Raw genomic sequence first — 12,457 nt, 5'->3', positions numbered from 1 at the left:
ACCAGTTAAGAACACAGTTTTGTCTCCTGGCTTTCGGCCTTACAAGCACATTCCCCCGGCATTCAAGCACTTGGCACCAGTCTCGCGGCTGCTCAGTATCCCAGGACTCGGCTCTGCCGTGGTTTGCTTAGCCGCTCTGTTCCTGCTGCTGGACCCGGCGCTCAGAGGTCTCTTACGAAAAATAAACTCTAGCGCACACAGCTGGGTCTGCATTTGGGATTGTTTCCTGAAGAGAGTCTGAAGAAAGACGTTCCTAACTGGAAGGGTGTGGATACATCTAAGGGTCTTGACGCACGTGGCCAATTTGCTTTCCCAAACAGCGTGCTCGTGGGTGTCCTGGCCAGCCGGATATTGAGAACACCTGCTTCTAAAGCGTTTGCTTTATTCTTTGGAACATCCCCACGTTTGCATCTTTCTGCGATCCCCAGGACACTGCTTCCCCTGGACCCTGCCTGCCCCACTCTGTGCTCTCTGGGCCCCTTGGTCCCCTACCGGCACTCCAGCAGCACCCCCCTTTCTTATTCTCGGGATCTCCCTGTGCCAGCCCACCTCTTCCTGAGACCTCCCGGCCTCCAAGCCCAGCCTCGGCTAGCCTCCTTCTTGAGCTCCAACACCACATTCCCACTTGCCTTTCTGATATTTATACCAGGACATCTCTTGGGTGCTGATCTGGACTCTTAGTATAAAAGGCTAGTTATGACTTCTCCCTGCCTCTACTACCCCCTCATGCTGCCGGGAAGGGTCTTCCTCTGTCCCATCCTGACCGTTGGCCTCCTACAAGCCACACTCTGCAGCTTCGGCCCCACAAACGAGGCACGTGCCCTTCTGCCTCAAACTCTAACAGATGGGTTCTCCACCCCACTCCCTCCCTCCAGCTTCTCTCTCCTCCTGACTCCTCTGCATGGAGGAATTGTTTTTAAAACACCAATGTGGTCATTTCGCATCCCCACGTTTAAAGATCCCCGCCCCCCACCACGGCCCAGCAGACACGCCTAGATTCCTGCATTCAAGGACTGAAACAGGATTGAAACTCATTTGTACAAAAACGGACCCTCTGTCCTCTTTCAAGCAAGCTTACCTCAAGGGCAGCCTCCGCGGGGATGCTGGACGGTAGATGGTCTCTAACACCTCTGCAGGATTTGCTGATCTCCCTTCTGAACAAAAGGACAGAAACATTCAGCCAAGATCACCTTGGGCAGACAATTCTTCCTAACCAGACATTAGCAACATTTTGCTTCGTTCGGCCCTGGGCGTAGATACAGGTCTGCAGTCATGCTACAAATTTGCCTTTGAAATGAATCTGTAATTGTTTTTAAGTGCAAAGGTCTGAAAGATGGAGTAACAGTAAAGGCGGTGGTAGCTTAGGGCAGACTGTCGAGGTGTTACTACTACTCCCGGCGAGGTCCCTGGACTGTGAGCTGCATCTAGGAGCTTTTCAGAACTTCAGACCCTCAGGCTCCTGCTCAGCCCTCGGGACTCAGAAACCGCAAGTTAACAAGGGCTGGGGGAGCTCCGCGCATGCACAGTAAACTCTAGGAAGCACGGATGGGAATAATGAAGCCTGGGAAACACAGGCCTTCCAGACAAAAAGTTGAAACTATTTCGAGATGATTCACATGCCTCTGCAAGGGCTTCTGCATCGGGAACCCTAGCTCCCTGGCTTTATTCAGGCCTCTTCTCTCACCCAAAACCCACCCTCTTTCTGCCTCCACCTCCTTATCCTTCGTGACTTTTCCTTCTCTGGTTTAATTGAGGTGAATGTCACGTGACATAAAAATTGACCACGTAAAGGCCCAGCAATCTGCCAGCTCGGGGGTTTGCCCATTCTGGACATTGCATATAAACGGAATCACAGGGAATGAGGCCTTCTGGGTCTAGTTCCTTTCACTTAGTGTGATGTCTTCATGGCCCACCCATGTTGAAGCAGGTGTTTCTTTTACGCGGAACAAAATTCTATTGCAAGGACAGGCTGTGTCTTGTTTTTCCATTCACTGATGGGACATTTGGGTTGTTTTCCCTTTTTTAGCTATTGTGTTTATTAGCACACTGCTGTGAATGTCCATGTACCACTGTTTTTTTCTTTCTTTTCTTTTCTTTTTTTTTTTTTTTTTTTTGAGTATCTGTTTTCAACACTCCTGGTTATACACAGAAGTACAATTGCTGCATCATGAAGGAATTCTGTGTTTAATGTTTTCAAGCAATGTCACATCCTCATAGAGCTTTTCCTCCACCCTCACCTGCCTCCCCCTGCCCCACCCACAGAACTAATTTCATCTCCTTTTCTTCCCATGGCAATTTCAGAAACACCCCACAAAGCCACACCGGGATTCAAACCAGGACTCCTGGCTTCAAATCCTAGCTTTTTGCCCCTGCCCCACACAGCGGGACTGTCACCTCTCCCTGGGACTGACCTTTCACAGATGAGGGGGCTCAGGTCGGGAGTCTGTCCAAGGCCACACAGCTCCTGGGGGACAGCTGGGCTCCAGACTCTCAGCTCTGGTGTCCCATCTTTGGATCCCATGGTCTATAATGTGCTCCTAAATGGACGAGCAGGTTTCACAAAAATGTGCCCCCTTCCATTTCCTGGGGATGCCAAGAACCTCGCAATGCTCTGTCCCCGAGAAATCGGTATCTGGTCTGGGATCTGCCGCCAGGCTGGTTCTGCAGCAAGGAACGAGCTCCGGGATCTTTGCTTTGGGCATGTTTATTTTAGCTCTTAATATATGTATTTATATAATTTGGTTTTTGTTTTTCCATGATAGGAGGAAAGGGAGAAAATGACACTTTATTTTGTTTTCCTGCCTTTTTCATTTTTATGCCGGGCACCCGGAACAGGCGTGGGGCTGGACGCGGGGGCCGGCCACCGAGGCTCAGGAGCAGCCCACCAGGCGCGGCACGCACGGGAAGCTCTTGCGCATGCTCATGCACTTGTCTTTGTCGATGCACAGTGTGTTGGCCTTGATGGCCAGCTCGTGCTCCAGCCGGCTCTTGGTCATCACCAGCAGCTGCAGCGTGTCCTGCGTCTCCCGCAGCCTCAGCTTGAGGGTCTGCAAGGTGTCGTCGATGGTGAACACCTCGTTCACGAGCCTGTGGCCAGAGCAGAGGGGAAGGTGCGGTTCATGGAGTGGGTCAGCACCAACACTTCTATGAGGTGCCAGGAACTGTGCCAGGCACCGGGGACCACCGTGAGCAAGCAAGAAAAGGCTCAGCTGTCGGGGGAGACAGAGGTAGAACGGGCAGACAGGGGAGCGGCCCTGAGCACAAAGGAAGCACAAAGGAAGGTACAGGGTGTTTAGGGAAACAATCTGGCAGTTTCTCAGTAAGTTAAATGTAGACTTAGCCATGTGACCCAGCAATTCCGCTCCTGGGTACCTGCCCATGAGACCTGCAAACAGATACTCAGATTCCTGTTACAGCGGGCCTAGGGAATGAATTCGCCCAGTGAGCTGTGATGTCAGCTCGGTGGCGGGGCTCTGTCTGGGGTCCCACTCTCGGCTCAGGCTACTGGAAGGTCTTGATTTAGATATCAGGGCGGGCTTCCCCATGGCAGGTCTGAGCTAGAGAGAGGTCACAGAACAGGTTGGAACCTCTTAGCTCCTTGGGGCTCTATCCCAGAGCTGTCCAACAGAACTTCAGAACTTTTCACAGCCGCGGAAATGTTCCATGCTGTCTAGTAGGGCAGCCTATGACCACCTGCTTGAAATGTGGCTTGTGGATGTAAGGAGCTGAGCTTTAACATTTGTCTCTGTTAATTAATTTATATGTGAATTTAAACAGGTGTTCATTTTCAGGAATGGGCATGGATGGGACCTGACTCATGGGAGAGGGGGAGGGGTTATCTGTAGAAGGAACAGGAAAGAAGGCCCCACGGTGGTAAAGGAAGGATGGCGGGGTGAGGAAGTAATGAACGGACGGGGCAGCTCAGCTGTTGGAAAAGGCAGACGGCTTGTCCTCCTGTCTGCTCAGTTCCCAACACAGTCAAGTCAAGCACACGCGTGTGTGTGTGCATACACACAGACACACACAGAGACACACGTGCACACTGCCTGGGCCCCTGAGCCAAACACGACCCATCCATGCTCCCCATTTACCCTCTTCAGCAGCACAGCTGGTGCACAAAGAGGCGGGGAGCTTGTCCTAGAGCAGTAGGACCTCCAGGACAAATCTGGTCCCCAAAAGCCCTGTTCCGTGTAAGTCCCCTGGGATGGGTTATCAGAGAGCCCTCGGACCCAGAGGGTGCTGGGATCCAACCTGAGCATCTGAGAAGCGGGGACGGGTGCAGGAGGACTGGGAGAGCTTCCCCCAACCCTCCGTAGGGAGCTGGACCCCTTGCAGCCTAGCTGGGGTGGGACCTGGACACTGCCCCCCCATCTAGGGGTGAAGAACTTCCAGACCAGCAGCAGGCCAAGGAGCAGGTAGCCAGGCCTCCAAGATCAAAGCCTGGGGTCACTTTCCTGCCCACTCCCTGCCAACACACACACACAGCTTTTCCGTTTCCTGAGTGACTATCTGGTAGTAACGAGGCTGTGTGAATATCACACAGCGTCACCTGGAGCCATTTTCTCTCCGAATATTCTTCCTCCCTCTCTTTACTTCTCCGGCTCTTCTCACATCTCCACACATCTAGCTCAGGACAAGGACAAGCCACTGACTCGTGAGCATTTATCGGGCTACAACAGGGAGCTGGTACAGTGCCCCAGCATGGAGGGCCCACACAACCGAGGGGCCCGCCCCTGGTCACACAGATTTTCTGATAGCCTGTTCCTTCTCTGCCTGGCCCTCAATGCATTCCAAACCCCAACCCCAAGCTCACAAACCCCAGCTCTGGGGCTACATGAGCCTTTTACCCCCTCTTCAGTGAGGAGGCCCTTTGTGCACAGAAGCAGCTCTCCTCTTCCAGCATTCACGGAGAACTTTCCAAGACGGAGATGGAGACCAAGGTGGGGTGGGAGCTGGCGCCTCTCTCCTGGGTGGGCAGGGGTCGGGGAAGCAACCCTGGGACACAGACCATGTCTCTGGCCTGAGAGGCTTCCTCTCCTTAGTTTTCCAGTGGAAAGCTGGAGGACGCCCAGAACTCAAGGTGGGGGAGGATATGGAGGGGGCCCGGGAACTCCAGACCTTGCCCCATGTCCTGCTGAGTTGTGGGGGTACCTGTCCTGATCGGCAGTGGTGAGGGAGCAGTCCATTTTTCAGACCTAGGTTTCTGGGGAGCTCTGGAGACCCACCCATCCCCGTCCTGGTCTCCCCCACTCACTTGAACTGTGGGATGTCCCTGCACAGCTCCACATTGGGCCGCCAGGTTCGGCACTCCAGCCGTGTCTGTGCCACCTTCAGTGGGCACTCCTTGGCCATGATGGACCTTTCCAGAAGCATGATGGTATTCTCCGCCTGGAAGATCTCCTGAAGCGTCTGTGGGGAGCATGCAGGGGTATGTCAAGGAAGCAGCCAGCTCCGGGCTGGGTGCTTAAATGACTCCTTCCCCAACCTAGAACGCCTGTGGCAGGGGGGCTGCGCTCTTCCTCAGACAACCCTGGAAAGCAGCTTGAGGACCCTGTGAATGTGGGGGAGGGGCAGCTGCCAAGGCTGGCTACGTTTCCAATCTCCAGAGTCCACTGGAGTCGGCCAATGAGTGTTCCGTGGGAGGGATGGAGGGAGGAAGAGAAAGGCCTTTAAGATTAACACAATCGGGGCGCCTGGGTGGCTCAGTGGGTTCAGCCTCTGCCTTCGGCTCAGGTCATGATCCCAGGTCCTGGGATGGAGCCTCACATCGGGCTCTCTATTCTGTAGGGAGCCTGCTTCTCTCTCTTTCTCTGCCTGCCTCTCTGCCTACTTGTGATCTCTGTCTGTCAAACAAATAAATAAAATCTTAAAAAAAAAAAAAAAGATGAACACAATCGTCCAAAACAATCCAAAAAGCTTATGATTGAATCCACTTGAATCTGAATTAATCTAGGTTGTTCTAGATCTTTTTGTAATCCAAAATTTACCTTTCTAGTAACTAGGTCAGTAAATAAACTAGAAGGAAGGAAGGGGGTGGGGGAAAGGGAGAACACGGGAGAGAGAGACTCAACATTTTCTACTTATGTGTAGAAATATTTCCCCCAGTATAATGCCCTACAATTGATGGGAGTACAAATCCCAGGAAGGGACAGGAGAGAGCCTGCCGGGGACCGGGAATGCTCTATATCTTGATTGGTATGGAGGCTCCCTACGTGTAAACACAGGCAGAAAAATCTTTATCCAAATTCATCAAGCTGTATACTTTACTGCAAGAGTTTTATACTTCAATAGAAAATAAAGCGAAAATCAGAAAAAGGTCATTACAAGAAAAGATTGGCAAAACGGTGATATTCGTGCTGGGTCCATGGGGACCTTTTATAGGATTCTCTCTACTTCTGTGTGTTTGAAGTTTTCCGTAATAAAAAAATGAAAGCACGAGAGGACGAACGGAGACGAGCCACGCTGGCGTCGTACAGGAACAGAAGGAACCCGATCTTGCACTTGGCTGACCGTAAGTACGCCGGGACCCAGAGTACTCCGCGCACATCCACTCCTGTCCCTAACAGCACTGTGAGCAGTTCTAGTCTTCATGACCCTCTCCTTCCAGGGGACTCTCTGTGGGTCGCTCACACCGCTTTCAGACTTGGCAGGACCCAATGACGAGGTCCTATGTGCTCTCTTCCTGACAAGCCTGGACGTGGACCCCTGCCACTCCGACTTCCAGCATCCCTCCTTCTGCTAGCTGTTTGTCTGCCTCCCTCACAGGCACGTGCACTCCGAGAAGGTGGGGGCCTTACTTTGTCCACACGGCATCCCCATCGGCAGGGCCAGTGCTTGGCACAGACTGAGGGCTGCCGGATAAGACACAAGATTCTCTTAATGAATCTTAATGTGAATTTCAGATCAACAACAAGGCCTTTTATGTGAATGTGTGTCGGCTACTGCAAATGACACACCAACACCAACAAAATGGTCTGTTGTTGCTCTGAAATTCAGGTTTAACTGGGCATCCTGTGTTTTTATTTGCTAAATCGACCAGCTCTACTCATGGAGCTCAATAAAGAGTCATAGAATGAATGAATGAACATATGACTGAATGAAGGAGTGAATCACAGTGGGATCTGGAGGTCTAGATGTTTGGCTAGCCCTTCCACGGTCCTTATCCACACTGAAGTTTGGAAACAGTTGTGCCCAAAACTTTATATGGTCGGGTCCATCTCCAAATTTCGGTATCAGGGAAAACTGCTTGCACACGAAAATGCCAGGGCTCCTGAATGGGGCAGGGATTGCAAGTATGAGACCCAGGCCCCACCTTCCAGGACATTAGATTCATGTTTTTCATATGTTCTTGGGCTAGGAGATATTCACAGATCCTAACAGGTACCGGGATGACTATTTTAGCTGCATTGAGCCCCTATATTATGAGCACCAAGAAAGTGCTTTAAAAACCTCGCTTCCCTATTAGCTTAGGGGGAAAAAAAAAAAGTCTAGAAAGAGAGCATTTTTCTATTTCAGAGTAACAACAGGAGGCCTTTTCCCTACTGGGGTTGAGACGGGCAGCAGGGCCACGGGAGGGGGCAGGGGGACTGCTCAGCCTCCTTCAAAGCCCATGAGGTGGAAGGCTGGCCCTCTCTCGTGGTCCTCACTGAGCCACCCAGGACCAGAGTGACGCCGCCAACCATGTGTCGGTTAAACATTATCCCAGAAGAATGTTCGGTGCTCGGCACCTGAACTTCCATGTAAACACTCCAGTGGTGGTGGGCGGGGGGCGGGGGGAGATAGCTCTCTTAGAAGTGGGTATTTTCCTTAGAAATGTGCCCTTGTGTGTTGGGGGAGGGGGAGGCTGTCACAAATCTCAGGAGGCACCACCCCAGCCTCCTACAGAAGAAAAATTCAGCTTTCTAGAGAGGAAAAACGCTTCTTGGCATCACACGGCCCCGTGAGAAAACAGCTCCTCCCTCTACCGTCTACGTGTCTGCGGCCTGTTGGCGTGATGGGGTAGGAAGGACACACATCACAGAGGCTCGGCTGCGGGAGGGACCTGCCAGCCCTGCCCCAGCCGTGAAGGCAGCTCCCAGCGCACTCCCCTCTGCCGCTAAAGGAGCCTTGAGAGACCACCGGCCAGCGGCCAGCGCTCTGAGGCTGGGCTGCTTTGGCTTTCCCCATCTGCTCTCTTCACCCGCTGGTCCCCAGCTCAGGGCTTGCAACTGGGGGGCCTGCAACTTGACAAAAGGCCTGGCTCTTGGGTCTAGGGATAGTGCCGACTCTTGTTCAGGTGCCCGATCCCTTCTTCGTTCACTCACTATTTCACGGTTTCATGGATTCCCGCGTTGCCCTTCCAAAATGTCCATGGAGCACCTATGAGGTGGATGCAGAAGTGACCACAATAGATGGAAAAACCCCATGCCGGTGGAGTTTACGTTCTGGCGGAGAGTTCACTCGTTCACCTGCTCCTTGTGCAACACACATTTCTAACACGTAACACACATTTCTCACTAAGCACCGACAAGTGCTTCGTACAACCACAAGTGCTTTCTTCAGCATCACACACGTTCAAGTTCCTGCCTCCCTTTCGGTTAAAAACAAAAACAAAAACAAAAAACTTATGGGATGTCTTTCGTGTAGAAGACATTGGTGGGGGGGGCGGGACCACGCGTGGGTGGGTTCATCTCCGTTCTGGGGGAGACCTCTCGTGAGCGCGGTGGAGGGACTGGGACACAGTCCCGCGAGGAGCAGCAGTTCCAGGAGGAGGGAAATTCATCAGTTACTTTCCAAGCCTGCTAACCACGTCCAGGAAGGGGTGCCGGGGTGAAAGAATCCAGAGGCTTCTGCGGGCCAACAGGCTGAAGCTATGTTTCAACAGCTTTGCTCTGCTTTCCTTCCGTGTGTCCTTCTAGCTACCCCCCAGTTAAAGCAGGTGCTGTTGGTTCTCTGTTGATACCGGGGACATAAACACATCTTACATGAATGTGCTTTTAAGCATTTTTTTCAGGGACCCGCGTTACACCGAAATAAAAAGTCAATACTAGCCCGGGTGGCTCGTCGGCATGGTAAAACTGGGAAGGTGGCCCTGGGGGTGACCGGATTGGGGAAACCCTGTATCACACTGTTTCCCGGGTACAGATACAGCAGGTGAGAGAATGGAAGGCAGCCGGGGACCTGGGCGGGCCGTCACAGCCCAGATGAGGATGCAAAGGGTAAGGGACCCCTGTGAAGTCCCCTGCCTCCTGTCCCCTCTGGCCTGGCATCTGGTGGTGATGGGGGAAGGGCTGTGTGTGCTGGGACTGACTGGGGTTTGTTTCTCCAAGTCACCACCTCCTGTCTCCCGTTGGCATTTCTTGAGCAGGCCCGCCTGTGGATTTTCCAGAACGGTAGGGGTTTTCCAGAGCATTCTGGCATTCTAGAACCGACTGATGACTCACACCCAAAGCAAATCTGCCCAGGTGAGTGCACTCTGTCAAAATTGTCCCCCATAACCTCGTGTCTAGCCTCTGTCACTCGCAGCCAGGGTCCTTTTCGTTAGAAGGGAGAAAAAAGCTACACACACACACACACACACACACACACATGCATTCTGTCTTGGGGACAACCCCTGCCACCCACCCCAGTCCTGCCAGCCTGTGCAGCCCCAGAAGCCCCGTGTGCAATGACACAGCCTCCAGGAGTTTGAGGATTACAACCCAAGGGCAGGAGGCAGAGACCAAGTGGACTGACCAGGGACAGGAGCTGGAGACCAGCATCCTTGACCTTCATGCTCAGGAGGAAGCTAAGGGTTTGTTTGGTGCCAACATAGGCTCCAAGGTCTAGCCAGGTCCCTGGACCCCAAATTCCATAATGTCCCCTAGAAGAAGAGATCCGAGTCTGAGAGGGTGCCCCACATATCCCAGTACATCCGCTCCTGGGTATGCACGGTCACATCCCAAAACTACCAGGAGTATCCACAGGTCAAGAACGTTGAGTGCAGTGTCACTTGTAATGGGCAGTGAGCTGGCAAAGGATGCCCTTGACCATGGAGAAGAACAAGTAGTAGAAAGCAAATGGGCACTGCAGTGGACCTTTGGGGCCCATTAGGGCAAAGGATTATGCGTGGGGAGGACCAACGCTGGGTCTTTAGAACCATGCAGGGCGAGAAAAGAAGGAAACAGACTGAACTGTATTACACAATCCCTTTTGGAGAAAATTTTTTAAAATCCCCACACCTACAACAGCCGTATACATTTAGTAAGAAGACATCTCAACCGAGAGATCATGCTTAACAATTAGCCTGGTCATCGCTGGAAATTCATCTACTGGAGAAAGGGGGGCGCATGTAAGTATGGGGATAAAAGAAAGCAAACGAGAAGTAAGGAAAGGGCCTTTTGCAAACAGGATGTGCCAAGAAGTGAGGAGTGTGATAAAATCCTCTCTCTTCTCTGGATCAAAAAATGAAAACGTTCCCACAACCCCACCAGATTTAAGCTTCCTTTTAAAATATCTTTAGTTTCTGGGGTGCCTGGGTGGCTCAGTGGGTTAGGCCGCTGCCTTCGGCGCAGGTCATGATCTCAGGGCCCTGGGATCGAGGCCCGCATCGGGCTCTCTGCTCAGCGGGGAGCCTGCTTCCTCCTCTCTCTGCCTGCCTCTCTGCCTACTCGTGATCTCTCTCTGTCAAATAAATAAATAAAATCTTTAAAAATAAATAAATAAATAAAAATAAAATATCTTCAGTTTCTTCTTTTTTTTTTTAAGTGAGAGAAAGCCAATTAAAGAAAACGATACCATCTGATAGGAAAGGGTATTGTTTCTTCAATTGCATGTTAATTATTATTATTTTTTCTTTTTTTTTTAAGTAATCTTCACAGCCAGCATGGAGCCCAATGCGGGGCTTGAACTCACGACCCCAAGATTAAGACCTCAGCTAAGATCAAGGGTTGGCTGAGCCACTGACTGAACCACCTGGGTGCCCTGAATTTGGCTGCACGTTAGAATTACCAGGAGGGTTTTTTAAAAATACAGATGCCAGGGCCCCTCCCCCAGAGGTTCTGGTTTCTGGGTATCTGGGTTCTGGGTCTGGGTATCAAGAGGTTTCAGGAGCCCCCTGAGTAATTCAAAAGTGCAGCCACGGTCAAGAACCACTGGGGCACGTGATTCAGAGACACCCTAACATTCAGAGTCTCCGAGGGAAGGAAACGGGTTAATGACCACAGTCAGGGACTTGGTGTTGTAAATCAGAGCTGATTGTCCTGGCAGGAAGCTCCAAGTAAGGTAAAGGGACTCAGTTCATCCCCAACACTCACTGAGCAGGTGGAAGATGTTTTCTTTTTTTTTTTTTTTTGAGCTGTGCATGCAGGCTTGGGCTTCCAGAAAGGAGTCTGGGGAAGGAGTAGCTGCCTCATCAAGGGTTGAATCTGATGCCAATAACTTTGCAAACCTGGTATTGCAGTGCCCCAGCCCAGAGCTGTGCCCTCCTTCCACCATGGCCGGGGGGACATCCATACCTCAGGGAGGAAGGAAGGCAGGGAAGAAGCTCAGAGCACAGGCAGCCTTCCAAGGTGGAAGGTCTGGGCAAGCTGAATACCCTTCAGGTTCAGGATCCCTCAGATTCAAGGCACCTGTTATATGCACACATGTGTGTGCGTGTACATGTGTGTGCGTGTACATGTGTGTGTATACATACACACACACACAAAATGAGTGTCCCAAATACCCCCACCTCATTTTGCAGTCATCTACCCACTCACCCACCCACCTGCTTCCAGAGATAGTGTATTCACACACCCACATCAAACCCAACACACGCCTACCACAGGGCCTTTGCACAGTCCCCTCTGCTTGGATGCTCCTTCCCCAGACATCCACGTGGCTCATTCTTTCCCCTCCTTCAGGTTGTGGCTAGAATGCCTAGAAGGCCTTCTCTGACCATCTCCTTTAAAACTGCAACCCACGAACTGGCCAGTGCTCCCAACTGCCCAAACCCCTGCTTAATTTTCTCTGGAGTCCTTAAACCAGCAGACATACTATGTGTTTTATTCATTAACTTCCTCATCTCCCCCAACCAGAAAGTAAGCTCCAAGAGAAGAAGGAGATTTGTTTTGCTCACTGCTGAATCTCCAGCGCCTATACCAATCAACGACCAGAACATAACAGTAATAATAACAATAACAATAACAACAGTAATAATAATAATAAATAATAAACAACATCCAACTCTTGGAATAGCACTTACTGGGTGCCAGATACTTTGTGGGGGGCTTTCGTCGGTGCTCAAAGAACACTTGCCCCCACCATGGACTAACACACACCACGGGGTGTTGGGTTAAAAAGAGGACAGAGGTTGGCACTGGCCTGCCTGAGTCTGTCTAAAGCCTAGCCCAAGCTGGTTGACCTTTAGCAAGTGTCCTAGGCTCTCTGAGCCTTTCCAGTGAAATGGGGACGGTAATCACTGGCACTGCACGGAGCGGAGGCTGGCCTGGGACAAGCC

At 51.6% G+C, this 12,457-nt stretch overlaps 1 protein-coding gene across 1 annotated transcript in view; it reads right to left on the bottom strand.

The window, feature by feature from the left end:
* Positions 1-2,767: 2,767 nt before the first annotated feature.
* TEKT5 (tektin 5) overlaps positions 2,768-12,457 on the bottom strand; it is a 35,941-nt gene continuing 26,251 nt past the window's right edge. Inside the window, exons 6-7 of the mRNA XM_059415978.1 lie at positions 5,255-5,409; positions 2,768-3,087 (exon numbers count right to left, since the gene is read on the bottom strand). Coding sequence (XP_059271961.1) covers positions 2,871-3,087; positions 5,255-5,409 — 372 coding nt within the window. The 3' untranslated portion in view covers positions 2,768-2,870. The remainder of the gene's footprint in view (positions 3,088-5,254; positions 5,410-12,457) is intronic.

This window comes from Mustela nigripes, chromosome 11 (genome assembly GCF_022355385.1).
Source record: "Mustela nigripes isolate SB6536 chromosome 11, MUSNIG.SB6536, whole genome shotgun sequence".
Taxonomy (NCBI): domain Eukaryota; kingdom Metazoa; phylum Chordata; class Mammalia; order Carnivora; family Mustelidae; genus Mustela; species Mustela nigripes.
This window is presented reverse-complemented; position numbering and strand designations above follow the sequence as displayed.